General features: G+C 38.8%; 3 protein-coding genes across 17 annotated transcripts in view; 1 reads left to right on the forward strand and 2 right to left on the reverse strand.

Moving 5' to 3' along the window:
- The window catches only part of LOC137239292 (uncharacterized), a 157,888-nt gene extending 151,056 nt beyond the window's left edge, over positions 1 to 6,832 (reverse strand). For 5 of the 11 annotated variants that reach the window (XR_010949323.1, XM_067764427.1, XM_067764424.1 and 2 more), the window contains exon 1: positions 6,701 to 6,832. The gene's annotated coding sequence lies outside the window, so the exon portion shown is untranslated. Of the gene's footprint in view, positions 1 to 6,150; positions 6,253 to 6,308; positions 6,456 to 6,700 lie in introns of those variants that run through there. The other 6 variants (XM_067764419.1, XM_067764420.1, XM_067764418.1 and 3 more) reach the window with 6 other exon arrangements.
- Positions 6,833 to 9,402: 2,570 nt separating this feature from the next.
- LOC137239291 (uncharacterized) lies at positions 9,403 to 22,125 on the reverse strand. 4 transcript variants are annotated; one of them, XR_010949322.1, is made up of 10 exons: positions 21,577 to 22,125; positions 19,002 to 19,231; positions 18,692 to 18,925; positions 17,888 to 18,095; positions 16,505 to 17,710; positions 15,534 to 15,892; positions 14,522 to 14,896; positions 9,869 to 10,048; positions 9,560 to 9,814; positions 9,403 to 9,505 (listed from the first exon to the last, which is right to left on the reverse strand). XR_010949322.1 is itself a non-coding variant. In XM_067764416.1 (8 exons), exons 1-7 carry the CDS (start codon positions 21,917 to 21,919, stop codon positions 14,537 to 14,539), a joined length of 2,940 nt encoding a protein of 979 aa, XP_067620517.1. In that variant the 5' UTR covers positions 21,920 to 22,125; the 3' UTR covers positions 11,763 to 13,861; positions 14,522 to 14,536. The 4 variants fall into 4 exon arrangements, 3 of the variants coding, with proteins under 3 accessions (XP_067620517.1, XP_067620516.1, XP_067620518.1); XM_067764416.1 differs by lacking the exons at positions 9,403 to 9,505; positions 9,560 to 9,814; positions 9,869 to 10,048 and adding an exon at positions 11,763 to 13,861; XM_067764417.1 differs by lacking the exons at positions 9,403 to 9,505; positions 9,560 to 9,814; positions 9,869 to 10,048 and having other exon boundaries at positions 14,759 to 14,896; positions 15,534 to 15,640; positions 15,702 to 15,892.
- On the forward strand, positions 10,877 to 13,162 carry Nf-YB (nuclear factor Y-box B). 2 transcript variants are annotated; one of them, XR_010949324.1, is made up of 4 exons: positions 10,877 to 11,130; positions 11,185 to 11,495; positions 12,834 to 12,921; positions 13,031 to 13,162. XR_010949324.1 is itself a non-coding variant. In XM_067764435.1 (4 exons), exons 1-4 carry the CDS (start codon positions 11,055 to 11,057, stop codon positions 13,042 to 13,044), a joined length of 477 nt encoding a protein of 158 aa, XP_067620536.1. In that variant the 5' UTR covers positions 10,877 to 11,054; the 3' UTR covers positions 13,045 to 13,162. The 2 variants fall into 2 exon arrangements, 1 of the variants encoding a protein (XP_067620536.1); XM_067764435.1 differs by having other exon boundaries at positions 12,846 to 12,921.
- Positions 22,126 to 22,313: the final 188 nt, after the last annotated feature.

The raw sequence follows: 22,313 nt of genomic DNA on the forward strand, positions 1-22,313 counted from the left end.
GACGGTGGTATTCACCACTATAAGCGTAAAAATTTAACTTTTTAACGCATTTGGCACAGAGCTGAGGTATCTAGATATACTTCGCCACCGCAGAATTTCATAGATATCGGCGTGGCGGCTGCTTAAGAGGCTTAAAATATACAAGCGACAGGTATGCCTGTCGTTGGAGTCGACTAAAATACCAAATTGATTCAAGGGGTTGTGTAACGCCATCTTTCAAGGGGTTGCAAGCGCAATTTATAGCTTCTCTAACCTAATTGTCAACCTCACCTACGTGTGACGAACCCTGTTTCTTTAGCAGTCGTGGTCCTGGTGACCCCAAATTCCTCATGAATCTAGCGGGGGAAGGGCAGAATAGCCTAGAAGGTCTCATATGTTAATCGTTCCTGAGATGATCGGGTTAGTACGTTATTGGAGCTTGTTACCGGAACGTAACGGATATACATCTGGGAAATTACCATCAACATCGATAGCACTCCCCAGGGCCTTCGGGAAGTGTCTTTATCGCTGCAACAACAACAGCAGGTGAAGAACCAAGATAGGCGCTTCCCAAGGCAGTCGGTTCTATGTACCGGAGCGACTCGGGATTTTTCCCGACCAAGGACTGTCATTTCAGTGTGACCCCATTTAATTTGTTTCGTCCCTCCCACAAATTGTCATCCTCCCAGCAGCTCCTTGCAGCAGGACTGCTACATATTCTCTTACTCCGGGAAGGTATCGAACCCAATCCGGGTCCGTCTCCTGACCCCGGTCCTTAGAAATGGTTTTGCTGCATTTGCCAGAAAAGAATCTTTTTAGGACGGTCATACTCTGTTCAGTGTGTCTCGTGCAAGGGATGGTTGCATCGGACAGGTTGTTCTGGGCTTGATCCCAAAACCCGACGTCCACGTAACTTTTATAAATCTTTTGTGGCTCCTTGCTGCTCACGCCCAAAGGCGTCCCGTAGTCTACGCCTAAGCGTATCCCCACTACCTTCCAGCAGCTTCGCTGCTCAGCAAGCCACAACAAGTACCCGCTGCTGCTCGCGCCCCACGGCGCCAACAACTCAAACAGCTGATACCACTCATAACTACTACCTTCGTAGTAGAGCTGGTAGCAATGCTGAGCATCAGCCCCTGCCCCCGTCTTCTTCTCCCCCCCCTCTTTTCTGGCAGCAATCGTGCAGGTCAGGGAAACAGACTCTTAGTCCCTGCCTCCGTTTGCACCGTCTGCCAGCACAGAATATATAGGTTTGCGACATCCGTTCAATGCAGCTCCTGCCTTGGGTGGTGCCACTTTCCTAGATGTTCTGGTCTCCGCGACGGCAACCCCTCGACGGGTTTCATCGCGCCATGTTGCCAGGTCGCAAACCCAAATCATCCGGGTACCCCAATGCTTGCCCAAGGGCGCCCAGTCCCAAGGCCACAACAGCAATTGCGTCCTGGCCTTCCACAACCTAGGCGTAGTCACCCGTCACTTACCCCTAGAGTGGCGGCGTAACCCCTCATGCACTTCAGAATTCTGCAGTTCAACTGTAATGGACTAACTGGGAAGATTACGGAGATAGTCGATTTCATGAAGCGGCACAACATCCGCATTGCTGCGATTCAAGAGACTAAACTCACAGCAAGATCTGCATTGCAGACCTGCTCTGGTTATAATGTCCATAGGAAAGACCGCGAGTGCGGAAATGGAGGCGGCCTCGCGTTTATTATACACCACTCTGTGCAATATCATATATTTGATCCTGGCATCGACCGCAGTGACAATGTCTTAGAACGTCAAGGCCTATCTGTCCGGTCAGGCGATGCAAATCTAGAAATCATCAACATCTACATCCCTCCTGTCACCTGTTGCCCCAGTGGATACCGCCCTAATATCGAGGCCTTACTCACTGGCAACAATCGCATTATCTTAGGCGATTTCAATGCCCATCACGACCTATGGCATTCAAACTTACGGGCGGACAGTAGGGGTGAGATGTTGGCGGATCAAATAGACGAAACGACGTTCTGCACAATAAACGGAGACGCCCCCACACGTATGGTAGGAAGCTGTCATAGCTCGCCAGATATCTCAATCGTGAGCGCAGAACTCGTAAACTGCGTCAACTGGCAGCCGATGGTAACATTGGCATCCGACCACCTGCCCATACTTATTTCGTTCGAGCGTACCGCCGACTTCATCGTCACCGAAAAACGCACTTTCATAAACTTCAAAAAAGGAAAGTGGGAAGAATATAAATCCGCAACAGACAGCAGCTTAGCTGCCCTCCCTATCCCGACTGATGCCCGCCAAGGGGAGCGTGCCTTCCGTAAGGTCATTGAATCCGCCTCGGCACATTTCATTCCCGCCGGGAGAATTCCCGAAATCCGGCCCCACTTCCCGGCGGATGCCGCGAGCTTAGCGAGGGAACGCGACCTTATAAGACAGCTTGATCCAGGCGACCCCCAAATAAGGGATATAAACCAACGCATCAGATTGCTTGTGGACGAACACAAGCGGGCTAAATGGGAAGAGCACCTATGAGGTTGTAACCTCTCTACCGGTGTAGGTAAACTTTGGTCCACCGTAAAGTCCCTATCCAATCCGACTAAGCACAAAGACAAAGTTTCCATCACCCCAGCGGGTGTTAGGGGATCAGAATATACCCGCGGTAGGTATGCCTGTCGTAAGAGGCGACTAAAATACCAGATTCAAGGGGATGTGTAGCGCAACCTTTCAGGTTGCCAGCGCAATATATAGCTTCTCCAAACCCAATTGTCAACCTCACCTATCCGCGGTGAATCCTGTTTCACTAACAGACGAGGCTCTGGCGACCCCAAGCTCCTCATGGAACTTGGGGGTAGGGAGGGAGGGAATGGCCTGAAGGTTTAATGTGGCCACATAAATCGTTCCCGAGATGGTCGGGCTAGCACCTTAATGGTGCTATGGTACCGGAGCGTACCGGATTTGTATCCGGCAAAGGACCATCACATCGATAACACTCCCCAAAGCCTTCGGGGAGCAACCTTATCGCTACAACAACAACAACAAAGTTTTCTTCGCCTTTGGCGATAAATTGCTGTCGGATGCGAAAAAATGCACGAGCGCTTTCTGCCGACAATATATAATGCATCCTACGGTCGACAAAGATAGACGGAGAGCCAATAGACACGCACATAAACACAAACTCAGCGCGTCACCAATTACCATCACCGCTAGAGAGGTTGAGGACGCCATTGGTCGCGCTAAACCATCCAAAGCAGTGGGCCCAGACGGCATAGCCATGCCGATGCTTAAAAACCTAGGGAAAGAGGGTTTCAAATATTTAGCGCATGTCTTCAACCTGTCTCTTTCCACCTTTGTCATACCCGAGAAATGGAAAATGGCCAAGGTGGTCCCGCTACTAAAGCCTGGGAAACCAGCTAACGTAGGTGAGTCATATCGTCCGATATCTCTCCTATCGCCAGTGGCAAAGACGCTTGAAGCCATTTTGCTCCCTTATTTCCAAGCACATTTGCAGCTAGCCCCTCATCAGCATGGCTTCAGAAAACTCCATAGCACTACCTCCGCGCTAAATGTCATTAGCACCCAGATAAATTGCGGTTTGAATCAATATCCCCACCATAGAACAGTACTCGTAGCGTTAGACCTATCAAAAGCTTTTGATACGGTCAACCATGGCTCGTTACTGCAAGACCTGGAAGGGTCTACCCTTCCCCCATGTCTTAAAAGGTGGACCGCAAATTATCTGGGTGGTCGGCAAGCATCGGTGCAATTCAGAAACGAAACATCAAAACAAAGGAAAATTAAACAAGGGGTGCCACAGGGTGGTGTCCTATCCCCGCTTTTGTTTAATTTCTACATATCTAAGCTACCTTCACCACCGGAAGGAGTCACAATCGTTTCCTACGCAGATGACTGCACAATAATGGCCAAAGGCCCAGGCCCAGAGATCGATGAGCTATGCAATAAAATAAACGGCTATCTTCCTGATCTCTCCAATTTTTTCGCCTCGCGAAACCTGGCATTGTCACCGACTAAATCTTCCGCGACCTTATTTACAACATGGACGCCCCAAATGTCGACCATATTGAACATCCACGTCGATGGCACTACGCTACCGACTGTCCTACACCCCAAAATCTTGGGTGTGACGTTTGATCAGGATCTACATTTTGGTGCGCACGCAACCGCAATTGTTCCAAGAATTCAGAGCCGTAATAAAATCCTCAAATCCCTTGCTGGCAGTACCTGGGGAAAAGATAAAGAAACGCTCTTGACCACATACAAAGCAATTAGCCAGCCGATTACGTGCTACGCGTCACCCATATGGTCGCCAAGCCTAATAACCACCCACTGGAAGAAACTACAGGCCTGCCAAAATACTGCTCTCAGAATCGCCACGGGCGGTCTTCTTATGTCCCCAGAACACCATCTGCATAATGAGGCGAGAATACTCCCCATCAGGGAGAGAAATGAGATGCTGACCAAACAGTTTCTGTTGAATACCCAGAAACCTGGGCATCCCAACAGACATCTGATTGACGAACCAGCAGCGCCTAGGGGCCTAAGGAGTCATCTTCGTAAGCATTTTGAGGAAATGCGGCACCTGAGAACCCAGCCGTATGAAGCGGAAAAACACAAGCAGGTCCTTGGTGAACTCCATAGACAGGCGTCGGACCTTTATGTCGGGAAATTCGGGTGAATCCAGTACTTGAAAAAAGATATCCAGAACTCGCAGAAGAGGAACGCATACTCCCCAGGGAAACGCGTGTCACTCTTGCTCAACTTCGTTCTGGATACTGTAACAGGTTAAACTCTTACCTATCCAGAATCAACCCCGACATACAAAATGTATGCCCTGCTTGCAATGTGTCCCCACATGACACCAACCATCTCTTTAATTGTAATGTGGAACCAACGCCTCTAACACCCCTTTCCTTATGGTCCACCCCTGTTGAAACGGCAAGTTTCATGGTGGCTATTAGGTGGGGCGAGCATTGCTACAACAACAACAACAACAACAACCAAGATAGGCTGGGGAAATAGCTATTAATTTTAGAAACTTATTCGCCTTTTGAAGAGCACAAATGCCATAGAAATTGGCTTTTGGTAGTTGTTGGTAGTGGAGGTAATTACTGGAAGAGTATCTAAATTAGTTTATCTCCTTCTAGCGCCTTTTCACAAAGCTTTTGTTGATGTTTCCGCCGCCTTAATTGCGTCACAATTATTTTTGCTAGTAGGGTTGGAAAAGATTCATTTCGAACTGGTTCTGTCTACGTACTGGTCAAGAACTACCTTCCTAAAGTTTGTTTGATACTCCTGGTGCGATTGCCTATGGTTTATTTTTTTTTTTTTTCATATTGTACTGGGTATGAATATGGCACCTAATATGCCTTAAACACGGATATGGAAAGCAGTTGTTTTTGGCGTGCCACATTTCGTGGCTTTACACGATAATTTCAAACTCTTGTAACAACCCAATTAACCACCCTTGTAGTAATTGTACGCGCTGTAATTCACCCCCGATTTAAGGCTGTCTTGGCCTACCGTTAAATGTATCTAAATCTAGAAATGTATGTATATTACCTAGACAAGGGTTGGTAAGCTGTTGCAATTGCAATATGTAGTTTCCGAAAACTTTTAGGTTTTGTGCATATCTACATTTTGTATATTTTAGTATAGTGAAAAAATTAAGGGTAGGATTTTATATCTTATACATATATATATGTATATATGTATACATATCTTTGTTACATATACGGTTACTCACAAAAGTAAGTACACTTGGTTTATGCTGAAAAAAAAAACTCAAATGCAGTGGCTCACAGCTTAATTGATAATTTTCATCTAATATATCGCAAATTCCCTAACAGAAACCGCATTCAAAAAAATGTTAAAGGTTATTCAAACGTAATGAGAATCAAATTTTCAAATATTACCATGAAAATTTTGAAATTTTATTTTTTCAGAATTTCGAGAAAATTTTTGAGTATGCAGTTTTGTAGCCCAATAAATTTTAGTATAATAATGTGCAAATTAGAAATAGCTCAAAAAATTTCCTGAATTTTCAGAATTTTTTTCGGCGGGGGTGTTGAGCAAGTTCTTCCATACATCGCATGGACAAAAATGCATTTTGTATTTGGGAAATTGCTAACACCCTCGCCGAAAAAAATGTGTACTTACCTTAGGGAGTAACTGTATGTGTGCATACATACATATGTAAATATATGTATACACTTTTTATATTTCAGCAAGTACATCGATTGAAACCTTTCGTTTAGTATTCTATCAAAAATTCTAATATTTTATTGCAAATTATATATTGGAAAGATTAGACTTACTGTCTTGTAAAACACTTTTTACCAAAGTTTGGGACTCCTAGGGGTGTAGGATATTTCGGCATGGGATTTTCAAAATGGCGAATTCTCTTGTCTATACATGGTAGCCGCACCTCCTAGCCTTTGGTTCACTATTCGTCCACTCTGAAACTTTCCATATATTTCATTACGCCACCATTTCCAATTCTTTTATACAATTTCGATTTAAATATATTTTTAGGTTAGAACGTGCAGTCTTTGCTTGCCTAATTTTAATCCTAAGGCAGTATACATAAATTTGTATATGTATAACGAAAATCTTAACCAGCACCCAATGAACGACTATATTCATTTAAGATATTCCAATACAAATATTTATACTTGTAAATTACTTAAATTAATTTGATCATATTTACCTGAACTTTAGCAATATAAAAGTGAAAATATAATGTTTTAGCACCACAATTTTGATATCTTTTTCGATGGCTGCATTTTTTGTGTCTATACCCGGCGAATGAAACGTAAATTTGACAAGAGTTGTAGAAAAGTACATTGACGATTTTGCGCAATCGATTTTTTTTATTGCTGCCCCGCCACATTGCCAGACCAATAAAATGAAATTTAGTTACTAGAGGTCGCCCAAAACGAGCTTTTACGTTTACCGTCATCCAGTGAGTTTTACAGCTCCGGCTCACGGGAAATACTTTGAATAAGGTGCCACGATTTTCAAACTTTTGTTGATTTGTAGGGGTAGAGGGGGTCCTAAAAATCACAAAATTATCATCCGCAGCTATAGTGGCTTCTCCAGAACCTGTGGCATAAACCAGTAAAGGATTCGTTTCACCATGGCAGATTTTACCATTGCCAAAGATTAGGAAGCCAATTGCTACCGGAAGAGGAAGAAAGTCAAAAGCGACAGTATTAACAAAATCACCATATAAGAATCAGTTGGAAGAAAGCATTCGGAAGATCCGGTAAAAAGTGAAGCCAAAAATTTGAAAAAAAAGGAACCTCCAAAAAACCAACAGCGAAAGCTAGAAAAACTGAATGTGAATGAAGAATTAACCAGTGACTCCGAAGTAAGCGTCGTCTACGCAGAATCGAAAGAAGGGGATTTTGGTGAAACGCCTTCAGACGGAGCAATTTGCTCCTTTTGCGAAAAGTTATGGAAGGACGAAAGAAATATATCAGAATGGAGTGCTTGTTTACAGTTCGATACGGTTTGGGCTCATAACGTCTGCATTCCCAAAAAAATCCAATTTTTATTTGCGAGTCTTGCACAAATTGAAGTTTTTAAGCAATTTTGATATCAACAAATTAGCCTACTTTTGCGTACCACATTACTCGTCACATTTTGGGGAAGCGGAATTTCGGGCCCGAATTTCGTCTTATAAATTGTAAACGTTTGGTGGTATACAACTTTTGATAAAGTACGCTATAGATGATATTTCACAAAATAAAATGTGATGAAAAAGAGGTGAATTGGACTTTTGGTTAGGCTAAAATTACTCAAAAACTAAACGCTAGACCACAAATGCCGCAGTTCCTCTAAGTTCCGTGAAGGCATTTCTAAGGTTCCTCCAGAAGTTTTTTGGAAAACTACTTCTACTATCAAAAGAGCTGACTACACTCTACTTTTTCTAATTTATGTGCATTCGTTGCAGATCTAATGTGCTTGCCACACACTTCATAGGGTGTAACATATAGCTGAATCAGGTGCGATGAATTGTGGACACACATATATTACGTTCCATTGGTGCGTGAACCAGATACGGATAGAAATTTAACATACAAATGCAACAACAACGTTGTGATCCTCATATTTATCTGGTTCAATTTCTGATCCGTATAGCAGTTCTGTTCGTTTCGTTTTCCGTAGTAGATTTTTTGACAGCTAACCACTTTTGAGTTGGTAGCATTCATGGCGGTGGCTCATCTCTACAGCAACAACTTACCTTTGTTCACATTGACAAAATCAGCGTGTTGGCGTTAGACGAATGGAATCAGGGATGCACCTTAACGTTAAGCTAATCGTTTATCAAAAAATTTCCGCCGTTTCCGTTGAAACACTTCGAAATATTATCGATAAAGAATTTATCAAGATAAATTGTATCTCGTTTTTAACCGAAACGAAAAGCTTTCGTTATCGTTAAAACCGTTAACAAAAACGTGATACTTTATGTTTGAATTGTGCTGGCAATGCTATAGCCATGGTGAAGCCGTAAGGCGGTAACAGCGAGCGAACATACACACACAAACCATGTAAATTGTTTGTGTAATTCAAGAATACTCTGAGAAATGTTCGTACTGTCAAAATTCATGAGAAAAGTTGCAATCAGCTTGGCTAATGCTTTCACCTTTAATAACTCCGCCATCAATCAGCTTTGCCAGCATAGTTTGAAATTAATAATCAACATAAACGATTTGATTTCGTTTTGATATGGCAGAAAACGAAACAAAATTATTTCGTTAATTTGACGTTCTTAACGTTAATAAACGAAACGAAATGATATCGGTTCGTTGGTTAAGCATGCTTGAATGGAATGGAATGAAAACATAAAACTTAGCAGCATTTGTATGTAGTAAGAAAATGTTGTAAATTCGTTGGTTTCATTTTAAGTTTGCCATCTCCTTCTGAGAATCCCTACTCCAGTGAAATAAAAAAATAAAATCAGCTGGTGAGATGAGCCAACCATATTGTAGTTGAGCCATTAGTTACGTTCCATTGAGACTTGAGCGAGATACGGATAGAAATTTAACATGCAAATGCAACAACGTTGTGATCCTCATATTTATCTGGTTCAATTTCTGATTCGTATAGCAGTTCTGTTCGTTTCGTTTTCTGTAGTAGATTTTTTGACAGCTAACAACTTTTGAGTTGGTAGCACTCATGGCTCAACTATATGGTTGGCCCATCTCTACAGCAATAACATACCTTTGTTCACATTGCCAAAATTAGCGTGTTGGTGTTAGACGAATGGAATGGAATGAAAACATAAAACTTAGCAGCATTTGTAAGTAGTAAGAAAATGTTGTAAATTCGTTGGTTTCTTTTTAAGTTTGTAATCTCCTTCTGACAATCCCTACTCCAGTGAAATGAAAAAAATAAAATCAGCTGGTGAGATGAGCCAACCATATAATTGAGCCATAGTAGCACTGAACTAAATACGTGTACATTTATGTATACATAAAAGATCTCGCCATATTTAAAAGCAAACACACTGAAAGAGTAAACAACTTGAAGATGATGTAAGGAAAATAAATAGTTTGCTTACGTGCGAAACTATTTAAATGTTAATAATTCCATCCGATCTTAAAATTTTGTGTACGTTTCTTCTTATTTTCTACAAAACAGATGTTTTATATTAGTGCTGCCAGCTCTCATAAAGTTGATCCAGATCGTTCCAATGAGATTTGAGCAAGAGCCAGAGCTCGATAAACCAATGGAACGGCCCCATTGTAGCACTGAGCTAAATTTGTGTACATTTGTATATACATAAAAGATTTCGCCATATTTAAAAGCAAAAACACTGAAAGAGTAAACAACTCTAAGATGATGTAAGGAAAACAAATAGTTTACTTACGTGCGAAACTATTTAAATGTTAATAATTCTATCAGTATCTTAAAATTTTGTGTACGTTTCTTCTTATTTTCAACAAAACAGATGTTTTATATTAGTGCTGCCAGCCCTCATAAAGTTGATCCAGATCTTTCCAATGAGATTTGAGCCAGAGCCACAGCTCGATAAACCAATGGAACGGCCCTATAGAATACATAGAATTAGTGTAGAGGGTGAAACAAAGACACATATTTCAGTTACATCTGAGTATAATGCGTATTGAAATTAAGTAGGACAAATTTTATGCGCAGCAATTTCAGAGGTGTATTTAAAGTTTGTCGCTTAGCAGTCCATATAAAGTTTAAGCGTAAACGTATATAGAAGTAAAAAAAAAACACAGCTATTCCTACAAAAGGCTAGGTACATTCCCAATCATCAGAGTGCCGATATATTGCTGTTTAAACGTTTTTGTTTTTGTATTCAATAATCGAATGTACCTAAATTTTAATTTTATCGTGTCACACTTATGCAGCTACAATCACAAAAATTTTATAGGCTGTCTTGTTTTGATTTCGAATTCAAAACACATTGCGAGCATTTTCTATTAGCAATATAGGAGTATTACATGTATGCTTTTAAGACGTTTGTGTTATTTATAAAATAAAACGAAATGAATTGAAAACGATTTTATATGTTGTATGTGGCAACAAGAAATAACAATCAAAGACAATTTTCAGAAAAGCGCTTTTAAAGCTAATATTGTTGATTGAAATCCGGCGATCTGTTTTTGGTTTCCGGCGAATACAATCGTACGTCGTCTGGTAATAACTCAACTTCGTCCTAACTCAACTTTGGTTGTTATTAGCTGTTGCCATAGATACGACGATTTTTGACGATTTTGTGGGCGGCGTTTGCCGACTTGGAAAAAAATATATGGCAACGCTGTTTGCATGTTAAATCTCTATCCGCATTTGGTTAATGTTTCATTGGAACACGGGTAATACTTTTGGGCTACAGCGGGTGGTTTCGGTCAACCCAAGGCACAAACCCAAAATAAAAAAAAATTAAAAAGGAAAATGCGAATGACATTAAGCTGTCAAAAATCTGAATGCATACATTTTTTATACAAAATAGTTTAGCAAATTAATCAACTTTACAAGCGAATTAAACAAAAGATATAAAATTTATTGTAACGCGCGAACTGTATAGAATGAGTACCAGCGGCGATTCTCAACCTTATTTAAATGATTTTATGATGCGCGACGACGAAGATGGTGTTTCTGGAGGTAATTTTTAATGCAAACAAAGAATTTGGAATTATAAAAACACTTTACTTACAGACGATGAATCTGATAATAAGCATAGTAGTGGTATGCTACGAGAACAAGATCGCTTCTTGCCCATTTGTAATATAATCAAGATCATGAAAGTACCCGTACCCGATAATGGTAAAATAGCCAAAGATGCTCGCGAATGCATACAGGAGTGTGTCTCAGAATTTATATCTTTTATAACATCAGAGGCTATAGAACGTAGTATCGCGGAAAACCGTAAAACAGTTAATGGTGATGATTTATTATATGCATTTGCTAATTTGGGTTTTGATAATTACGTTGAACCATTATCTACCTACTTACATAAATTTCGTGAGGTAAATTAATTAAGCTAGATCGTTGGCTGAGTCAAAGATTGCCCAATCGCGGTATGTGCTCAAATGTGGCTATAATTTTTCAACGCCCTTTCACAAAAGGAAAACAGTGCATTCTTTCCAGGCTACCCGTCTTTCTGGCTCAACTTTGATCCGGTTAAGTCCTTAAAGCCTTCCGCGATTTACAACCAGACTGACTGAATTTTTGTATGTGTGCGTGTCGGGTATTTGACGCTTGCCCCGCGACTATCAAATAAAAAGCCATCAATCAACATTTGCATTGAGAAACCGTAGCGTTCGGACGTGAATATGTCGTCATCGGATGATGACTTTTTTTTACTTGCAACTACAGCAATTTTATTAGATAATAAAAAAATTTATAAAAATTTTATTAAATAATAATAAAAGCATTAAATTCCATAAAGCTGCTAAACATTGATATTTTTGAATAAATTTTAATATGAATTGCTGTTCTTCCGCGCACTTGTTCATTTTGAACGTCGACACAAACTAAATACAACACTGCGTTTTGTCAATCACACCCCGCGACTATCAAATAAGCTAGCGTCAAACGAAACAATCAAAAATTTTTGATTTTCATCAACGTGTAGCCGCCAACAAATACGTGTGTCACGAAGCCACCCGACTGCACTAACACACACAAAATTCAGTCAATCTGGTTGTAAATCGCGGAAGGCTTTTACTTGTCTAGAATAACCCTTGACAAATGTATGTGCTGCTTGTGCCAACATAAACCTTCCTTTCAACTGTATGTGCATTCGCACTATAAGAGCACGTTCCAATATTGATCGAACTCCTAGGATGCTGGACGTCCACCAGAGGGTTTCATGCACTGTTGACACAACAACAACATTACAGTTATTAACCCCGCACCAGGTTACAATATAAACGCGGCAGATATGCCTGTCATAAGGGCGACTAAAATTTGAATGAATTTTTACTGAGGTTTTTTTTCATGGCAGAAATACACTCGCGAGTGTTTGCTCAAATCACTGCCGAGGGGCGACCCCGCTTATAAAAACTTTTGTTTAATTTTCGATGTTGGGTTGATTTGAACCCACGATCTTCGGTGTAGTAGGCGGAGCACGCTATCACCACACCTGTGTCAATGTGGTCATATTAAATTGTTCGCGAGATGGTCGGACTAATACCTTAAAGGTGTTTGTTACCGGAACGTACCGGATCTATATCCGGCGAAGGACCACCTGAGCCGCAGACAAATTATGGCATTCTAAAAATAAATACTTAGATCTTACATTCTTTCACTCATTCAACGATTGTATGTATGCCATTATACCTTCTTAAGTAATTAAAATTTAGTTTACTGTGTAGTCAAACAAATCGGATCGTAATTTATATAATGACAACCATATGCTGCAAGACGACTCATCATCGACGAATGATTTTTGTAAGAAAAAAAAATTATAAATTGAAAATATACTACATTAACTAATAATTAATTTATATTTATCTTTAATTTGTTGTGCTGGATTCATATAACAAAAATAATAATAAAGCTCCAACAGTGTGAAATAAACACGCACAGTCATTAAGAGGAACTGGAGCTCCATTTTTACACATTGAAAGTAATAAGACAAAATAAGCACAATTATAATAAATCAAAATAAACTCATCCATGAACTCAAAAATTTGTTTTAAATTAATTTGGTTAAAAAATAGGTACATTGAAGTCAGTACAGGAGGGGGTGATCAAATTAAAACGAAAATAATTATAACAAGGATATTCCAATGTATGGAGTTTTTTTTTCACTTTAACGAACAATAATTCCACGCCAAAACTACATCATGCGCATGTGCGGTTAAATCAAATCGGACAAATACACCTATTTTAAAGGGGCCAACAGCTCCAGCTGTAAATGAAGATTCATATCATTTCGAAATTAGTTCGTTACGACTTCAGGATCATTTTGAGGTTCAGTTTCCGCATTGAATAGGATATTTTCAAAATTCATTAGAACAATTTGGGACCATTTGTTGTTGTTGTATTAATCGTTTCATATTTGTTAGCGGTTTCGTGTTTGTATCCGTAAAATTTTGTATATTTTGGAAACATTCCGGGTTTATTTCGGTCGTTGCTTCGAGAATTACACATTGCTCAGTACCGGTAGTAATATAGTATGCAAAATATGTCCACCAAAGTTTGTTTCGATAGACCAATTATAACCTTAGCTACATGTTCCGATTTATGGCGAGAGACTGGCTTCACAAAAGAGCGGATACACACCAATTTTTAATCTCTAGATGGCGCCCTCAGTTGATTCAAATACCAAATTACAGTGAATTCGCTCCATTTATCGATAATCTAGAACGATATAAGGTTCGAGCGGCTGCGCGCGATGTAACTAAATTTGGTTGAGCGCCACGAAGCACAAAGCGCGAGCTATATGAAGAGAAATATTTGCGAAAAACATATTTTTGCGATCTTTGACGTCGAATATATCAATAATATATATAATATGATTTTTAGTGCCCTCTTTACAATGTCAAAATAAAGGCGGATGCAAGTTTTCAGCTTATCACAAATGCCGAGATTTACTCTTTTTTACTTAAAATAACTGGACGAATTGGAAACTATAGAAAATATCAGATCCATTTCAATATTAAAAACATTTAAAAAAAAAAGTTATTAGAATCACTATATTACATATGTATATACATACATAATATGTATGCATATCTGTATAACACACGCAACTACAATCTAGCTAGTATATAGTTTTAGTATGTACCTAATAGTTACATGTTACGTGTAATACAAAAATATTTTTTCTTTTCCTTACAATAATAGTTAAGCTTTTATGCAAAAATATATATTTAAGTATACCAACCATGACGGGATAATACCCTCATTCTTAATACATAATTTTTGGACACAATTCCAGCGCAAATATTCAACACAATTAAACTCTTCATTACTCACTACTCAATTATATATGTGTAAATAGCTTAATTAAAAAGATATAGAAATGTTTAAATGAAAAGAGTACCTTTGTAAAACGATGTTACTTATTTTGTATTTCTGCCAACACCTCAGATAAAGCGATACCCCCCTCAGCAGCTTTCATTCCATTGTCTACATTCATGCCATTACCACCATCAACAATATCCGCGCAATCTTCAGGCTCCGCCGGTTGTGGTTCGAAAACTACACGTCCCCGTATAACACGTACACGTGGTCCTATCGCACGTGTATTTAACTCAAATTTGCCACAAGTATCTGGACGGGCAGCACGATGCATGCTGAGTCCACTGATGCAGGAGAATTGCTTATGACACCCATAACACTTGTAACGTTTCATGCCAATATGACGCGATAGATGGGATATAAGTGTTTCACGATGGGTAAAACTTTGTGAGCATATCTAAAATAGAAAATCATCAGAATTAGAATTGAAATTTGTATTTATTAATTGTAAAATAATTTCTACTGGGCATGCCAAACAAAATTTTGCACTAAAACCATTACAAAAATTATATGGGGTTAGATAGCTGGCAGACCCTCTAAGCAATTTAGTTATCACAATAAAATTAAAACATAATAGAATTAAAAAAAAAAATATTGGTGTAATTCTGGTGTCCTATAATGTAATTGGATTCGAAAATAAATTTGCTAACACAATTTCGACTGCTGAGTGGAATATCACCCGTTTCGAAAAACCCTCTGAGATAGGGCGTAGGGAAAGTACGTTTGAAAAACGCCCTGTTGTTGTTGTTGTTGTTGTAGCGATTAGTTACTCCCCGAAGGCTTTGGGGAGTGTTATCGATGTGATGGTCCTTTGTCGGATACAGAACCGATACGCTCCGGTAACACAGCACCATTAAGGTGCTGGCCCGACCATCTCGGGAACGATTTATATGGCCAAATTAAACCTTCAGGCCATCCCTCCCTCCCCACCACCAAGTTCCATGAGGAAACGCCCTGAAAAACGCCCTGTTTCGAATTTGTGTCAAAAACGCCCTCACTGACCTTAAATTTTATATCTTTCAAATAATTCCTACCTCACAAGCAAATGGACGCTCGCCGGTATGCGTACGATGATGTACAGTCACTTGACCACGTGTACGAAAACGTTTATCACAGTAATTGCATTTGTGTGGTAAGGCGCCTGTGTGAATGGTGCGATGACAATTTAATGTGCTTATCGAAAAGAAACATTTATGGCATACTTCACATTCATGTCGTAGGTTACGCCCACAATTACTATTTAAGTGCTCTTGCACAGTAGTAGCCAAAGAATAGCGACGACCACATCTTGGACAAATATAGTCACCACATTCGCTTTTAGGGAAATTTGGCACATTTTTTTCTTTTTCTTTTTCATTAGCTGGAAGTGAACGAGATCTTTGGTGTGGTATGTCTGCAAATATAAGTAAAAAATAGAGAATTATATAATTGTTTAAATTAAAACATTAAGACTACAAACATATTTAAGATAGGAGAAAGATCAGGTGGATAATGACTCAACTATCTATGATAATCGGCCCAATGTCTATTGAAAAGCGACTGACCCTTAATCCTCTAAGAACTTAAACGACAATAAATAAGGCAAATTGAACTTTCAATCTTTGTATAATTTGTGTGTTCAATTTTTACGTAATATTTAAGAATTTATGAGCTTCACACCTGCAAGATAACAAATACAAGCAGGATAGCTTAAAGGTTAAGACAACTGCAGTTTCACCGAATTAACCCTGGTTCGAATCTCGTTGAAACCTTTGATAACTTTACGAAATTGCCTGACGATGATAAATGGCGGTTTTTAAAACGGTACCATCGCAATATGCCAATAAATGTTTCTCTATTTTCAGTTTATCTTAAACCAAAATAAAAACTGAATATTCAATTATTACAAACTGGTGTGAAGCTCACAAATTCAAGTTAAATACTTTCTATACTCGATCGATAGACAGAACTAAATTGAAAGACTTGTTACACAATTTATATGCCTCTCCACTGTAGAGTTACTTACTTCCACTGTCATCTTCTATTTTTTTTTTATTTACTGAAATACTGCTGCTATCCAAAGCACTCTCACTTAAGTTTGCTGTGCTTTGTGAATCATCTTTTTCAAGCGCCGCCATCATATTCTCAATAAATTTATTCTTTATTTCCTCGGCTTCTTTTTCGCTGCTACTTTCTTGTTGCTGCAGTAGCATTTGTTCCACAGTGACATCATTGTTGGTTGAGGTTGTAGTGTTGATTTTATTTTCGTTGGATGTAATGGCGTTAATTTTCTCTCGTACAATCACCTCATCTAATAATTCGGTTAAAGTTAATTCCTTATTTGCCTTTGTAACAGCCTCAAGCTTAGCAACTGCAAAATGTTTATCCAATGCTGGTATTTTAACACTTTCCAATGTAAATTGCCGAAACATTGTCGTAGCTGGCTTTTCACCAGGACCATTAGTATTTACCACGCTTGTATTTGGAGGCTGATGTTGTGCTGATTTTGGCAGCTTGGTTAGAGTGTGAAAAATTGTCGTTGTTGTGTTGACTTCCTTTTGTTTTTGTGTAGGTGGAGGTAATGGATATGAAATAATTTTCAAATTGTTTGATAATTTTAACATTTTGGGTGGTGGTTCATTACCAAATGTTAGAATAGTATCTTTTTGCCATTTTGTGAATGGCTGTGCTTGTACAGCTTTTGAAGGCATTATATGTTGTTCCTCTTGTCGTTGTACTTGTAGAGCCAGTTTTTCTTGCTGTTGTGGTTGTTGTTGTTGTAGCAGTGCTTTCTTTTCTTGCTGTTCTTTGATTTCATTAACTTTATTTGTTAGATTAAACATTTTTGGAATAGTTTTCAGTGAAAATTTTGACATTATACGCCGCGCAAGTAGTTGTCCCAAGGGATTTGAATTATTTTGCATAACTGGTGGGTCAACATAGTCTGCTCTCATTCTTGTTGGACTAAGCGGTTGTTTACGTAAACGCAGCTTTAGTTGCGGCACTGCAGTTAAATTGTTTTTGTTGGTTGTTGTTGCTTGATATTTCTCTGATGGGTTTGTATTAATATTTTTTTTTATAACACCACAGGGTAACATTGATTCTGGATCGATTGGTTCTTCTTTTATTTCAATACCGTTCATTTGCGTTCGAGTACCTAAATTCACTGGATCATTGTGCGGCGATATTGCTTGCAGTCTCAATTTTAAACCAGATACATCGGTTGTTGGAGCTATGAAAAAAATACGATAATGGAAACTATGCAAATATGAGGAAATTGAAGTAAGTGTTAGTGGGAGTGTAAGCTGGGGGTAGGAATGGGTTCGGGAGCGGGAGGAATATAAATGGACAACATTAAGAAGGGGGGTATCAGAGCAGGAAGGGTATTACACAGTAGTGGATCTTTTACCTCTTTTCAATTTATGTGATTTCTCTAATGCATCTATATTTGCTAGGCGTCCACAAAAATCTGGCAAGAATGACCAATGTTCCTGTAGTTCGGCAAGACTGATAAACCAATCACGACATAGCGAACAATTGTAACGAATTAATTTATTGTGCATTTTAATCTTATGTTCGCTCATTTGTTCAAAATCACGAAACTTATGATTGCAAACCTATGGGAAAAGCAACAAACATAAATATTAACATTTTATAACTACTATATTAACGTTACTCTAATATAGAGGATCTAGCTCATATTTTTTTGGCTTGACAAATCAACAAACAGAAAATTGAGTGCAAATTAAACCATAAAAGAAATAAGTTGTCCAAAAATGCAATTAACAAGGATCGTAATACCGTAGATTGCAATAGCAGTACGTTTGTATTAATGTAGTTAAATTCTATCGGTTGTTATTGTTGAGCTCAAGGCCGGATTAAATAAAACGCTTTTATTTGGTTTTAATTTAATTTAATGTCAATATTTCGACCTCAGTCTGAAGTCATCATCAGGAATCTTAAGCTGCACTTGCAAGTCTTGTAAGGTCGAAATATTGACATTAAATTAAATTAAAACCAAATAAAAGCGTTTTATTTAATTCGGCCTTTAGCTCAACAATAACAACAACGGTATATACTAACGGCCAAAAAAGAAAATAAATTATGTTAAATTCTATCATAAACTTTTTTTTTTTATAAAAAATGAGTAATAGCCTTTCTATATTAAAATAAATATATATATAAAAATCCATATACTAATTTATTAAATTACATTGCATTTGAAATGTTTTATATCATGCGTCTCAAATTCATGCTTTTCACACTCCTCCAGCGAAATGAACCAACTGTCACATATTTTTCTTATGCAGAACATACGATTTTTTCGATGTTGTTCCATATGATGCGTATAATGCTTAAACTGTAAGTCTTGAAGAACCTGCTTGCCACATAGTGGACACCTGGAGTGGTTCCTAATTACAGGTTTTGGTAAACTAACTGGAAGACTCTGTTGAGATTAAAATGAAATGATAAGATTCATTATTTATTTGACTAACTAATAATAATTATTAATTCCAATTTACTAGTTCTTTCATGGCTTGTAATTTTTGTTTCAACTCCAAAATTCCTTTTTCTGGCGATAAGTCGGCTGCACTTATTGTTATAAATTTTTCATGTTCATCAACCACTTGGAAATCATGACAAGACGCCTTCTCTTCTGCAGTTTCGTTGGCATTTGAAGAATTCGTTAGAGTTGACGGAAGTACAAAATCGTTGGAGGAATAGTTGTTTGTATCGTCTTCTATCGGTTCCGCTGCCGGTGGTAAACAACAATAATTAGTATGTATATAAGTATATATAAATTTTTATGAAATTTTAGTTTTAAAATAAAAAAATTAGATAGAAGAAATCGGTGTATAGTAAGAGTTGCAAATTGGCTGTGAAGAATTGCGTCTATCTAGAAATCCTCATTAACAGCGAAAACAACCTCAGCTTAGAAATCAAATGGACAAATACTCTTGCATATATGCGTTACTTTGCACAGAGCAAGCACTTAAGAGTTAAGTGGTCCTTTGACAAACTAAATCTCGCGTTATATCTTACAACATCAATCCTTTCTAAATCATGGGCGATGGTCGAGAGACAATGGGAAGGCTATGGAATGTTCGAGAGAATATGTGGAGAAAGACTTGATCTGTCTTGGTGCCCCCGATTTGAGCCAAATATCGCGAAGCAGAGATAGTTGGGATGCTTTTTTGCACAAAGGCCAAAACCGCATATGTTCGTCACGGTCTATGGAGGTGTGGTCTGGACAAACGTCGCGGTGATTCCCGGGGGGAAACGATGTACAAAAAGCAGAAAAATACACGCACCAAAGTTTATGAAGTTGCAGGTTAGCCACATCGCTAAAGTTCTTTCGACACATCATATTCATTGTGGAACGGAATGCTTAAAAAGCGTTTTTATTAGGAAATCACCCTAGAGAATGAGCCTTGTTGTTGTTGTAGCGATAAGGTTGCTCCCCGAAGGCTTTGGGGAGTGTTATCGATGTGATGGTCCTTTGCCGGATACAGATCCGGTACGCTGCGGTACCACAGCACCATTAAGGTGCTAGCCCGACCATCTCGGGAACGATTTATGTGGCCACATTAAACCTTCAGGCCATCCCCTCCCTCCCCAACCCCAAGTTCCATGAGGAGCTTAGGGTCGCCAGAGCCTCGTCTGTTAATGAAACAGGATTCGCCGCGGATAGGAGAGGTTGACAATTGGGTTTGGAGAAGCTATATATTGCGCTGGCAACCTGAAGGGTTGCGCTACACAGCCCCTTGAATCTGGTATTTTAGTCGCCTCTTACGACAGGCATACCTACCGCGGGTATATTCTGACCCCCTAACCCGCTGGGTGGAGAATGAGCCTTTAAAAGGCATTGGTATACAGAAACCCAATTCCCCGTTTTGTATAAACCACAATTGAAGCCTAATAAAATTTATAAAAGAGTAAGTATTTACTTATCCAATTAAAAGTGTGAAATACTCATTGTATTGCCTGCATGTGAATAGTTGAATCACCTCGCCCCATACACACACTCTTTTGAAAACGATAATTTTTTTTAAATCGAAGTGACGGGTAAGCTATATGGCATAAGTTTCAATCAACAAATAACAATAAGTTTAAAACAACAAGCATTAAACTAGTGAACTCAATAGCAATTACTTGGAAATATCAAGTGTTTACTATTGAATGTAGTTTAACGCTCTCCCCCTAGGCGTGTCACGTAATATACATATCGGCCCATGTGGGCCATTGAGAGTTTCATCTCGGTTTATTAAAATGAGCTGCAAGTTCCGTATGACATATTTATGACTGATTTTTCATAAAAAATTCTTGGCCGATTTATCTCCGCGGAGATTTTGGCTGTGCTCCTCTTCCAATTTGCGTCGTGATCCTTTTAATTTTCCCTACAAATTTCCGGGACGGGAAAAGCATGTTTTATACCGACACCGAACGGCATTTGCAAGGTAAATGAATTTTAACTGAGAAGCTTTTCATGGCAGAATCAAATCACTTTCGAGGGGTGGCCCCGATGGGAGTTTTAATTGAAAAACTTTTTTTTCTAAATTCTTGATGTTACTTTGACCAGGACCTTGCTGTGTTTGTATCACATATAGAGACAGTCCCCGAAGATTTTGGGGAGTGTTATCGATGTTGATAGTCCTTTGCCGGACATAGATCCAGTACATTCGGTAACAATCGCCATAAATATACTAGCCCGACCGTCTCGGGAACGATTAATATGACCACATTAAACCTTCTAGGCCCAGACCAAGGCGGCCAACGACTGATTTTTCAACTTCCAGTTAAGTTATTAGCGGAAGTGGCAGGTATGAGTATTGGAAACGAGTATTTTTGTTTCGATATTCATGACTGTCCGCTATTTCTAAGCCGATACTTGAAACGAACAACAACACTTTAGCTAGTATTACAGTACGATTATAAAGAATACCCATACATAAGCAACGCCATTGCAATGGAATGCGTGCTGAGGGAGATATTTTAGGCAAATTGTTAACAATTAAAATTGCAGCAAATATATTTATTTGCCTAAATTCGTAGATTTGAATATAAAATATAAGAAAAGCAAAAGGTGGCGTCACTCACATTTTACATGCACATCACTCATTTCATTTCTATGTTCTAACAATTCCTGTGCAGTAATACCACCACAATCACCGACATATTCACCGCTACATATCTCATCATTTGCATCCGTCTGTGGTTCTATTTTAATGGTTACATTATTTGAAAATCCAACAGCCATAGTAGAAGCAACACCAAATTTATTTAGTATATCACACGCCCTTCTGCCAGTACCATACATAGATATTTTGTTGCTGGAGCTGCTTGTAGTGGTAGCGGCGACGACGTCATTTATATCAGCAATTTCCGCAGCGTAGATTACGTCTAGCGGTTCTTGTTTTATTTGCACTGTATCTTCAGCCATTACCGTTAAGCTTTGTACAATTGCTAATTTATAAACAAATTCTTAATACTTTGATAAGGTTACTTTAGCAACGAAGCACATGTTTAATTGCAGGTAATATTTGCTTTTTAATATGCAAACAAATTTTACGGTACAACCTTTGTTTCAGTGCAATTTAAAACCGCGAGTTTTTTTACCGAAGCGATCGAAAGAATGACAGCAGTAAATGTCAAAATGTTTAAGAATTTTGATAGCACTAGAGATGGTAACTAAAAGGGAATTTCCTTTTGGTCCTATCGATCGAAGCCGTCGCTTGTTGCCATATTGAATGGCATTCTTACATGCAAACCTAATAAAAACGCACGCACAAAAATGTCAGTTTTTGCCCGAACCGAAATAGGCAAAAGGAAATGTC

This window comes from Eurosta solidaginis, chromosome 2, assembly GCF_040869045.1.
Source record: "Eurosta solidaginis isolate ZX-2024a chromosome 2, ASM4086904v1, whole genome shotgun sequence".
Classification (NCBI taxonomy): Eukaryota; Metazoa; Arthropoda; class Insecta; order Diptera; family Tephritidae; genus Eurosta; species Eurosta solidaginis.

Bases quoted from the DNA above. Each gene is read 5' to 3' on its own strand.
- LOC137239291 (XM_067764416.1), bottom strand. From the start codon at position 21,919: ATGGCTGAAGATACAGTGCAAATAAAACAAGAACCGCTAGACGTAATC. The intron at 17,711-17,887 runs GTAAAAGATCCA...TTTTTTTCATAG, and splicing joins ATCACATAAATTGAAAAGAG to CTCCAACAACCGATGTATCT. The intron at 15,893-16,504 runs GTAAGTAACTCT...TTATATTTGCAG, and splicing joins AATAGAAGATGACAGTGGAA to ACATACCACACCAAAGATCT.
- Nf-YB (XM_067764435.1), top strand. From the start codon at position 11,055: ATGAGTACCAGCGGCGATTCTCAACCTTATTTAAATGATTTTATGATG. The intron at 11,131-11,184 runs GTAATTTTTAAT...CTTTACTTACAG, and splicing joins CGAAGATGGTGTTTCTGGAG to ACGATGAATCTGATAATAAG. The intron at 11,496-12,845 runs GTAAATTAATTA...TTTACTGTGTAG, and splicing joins ACTTACATAAATTTCGTGAG to TCAAACAAATCGGATCGTAA.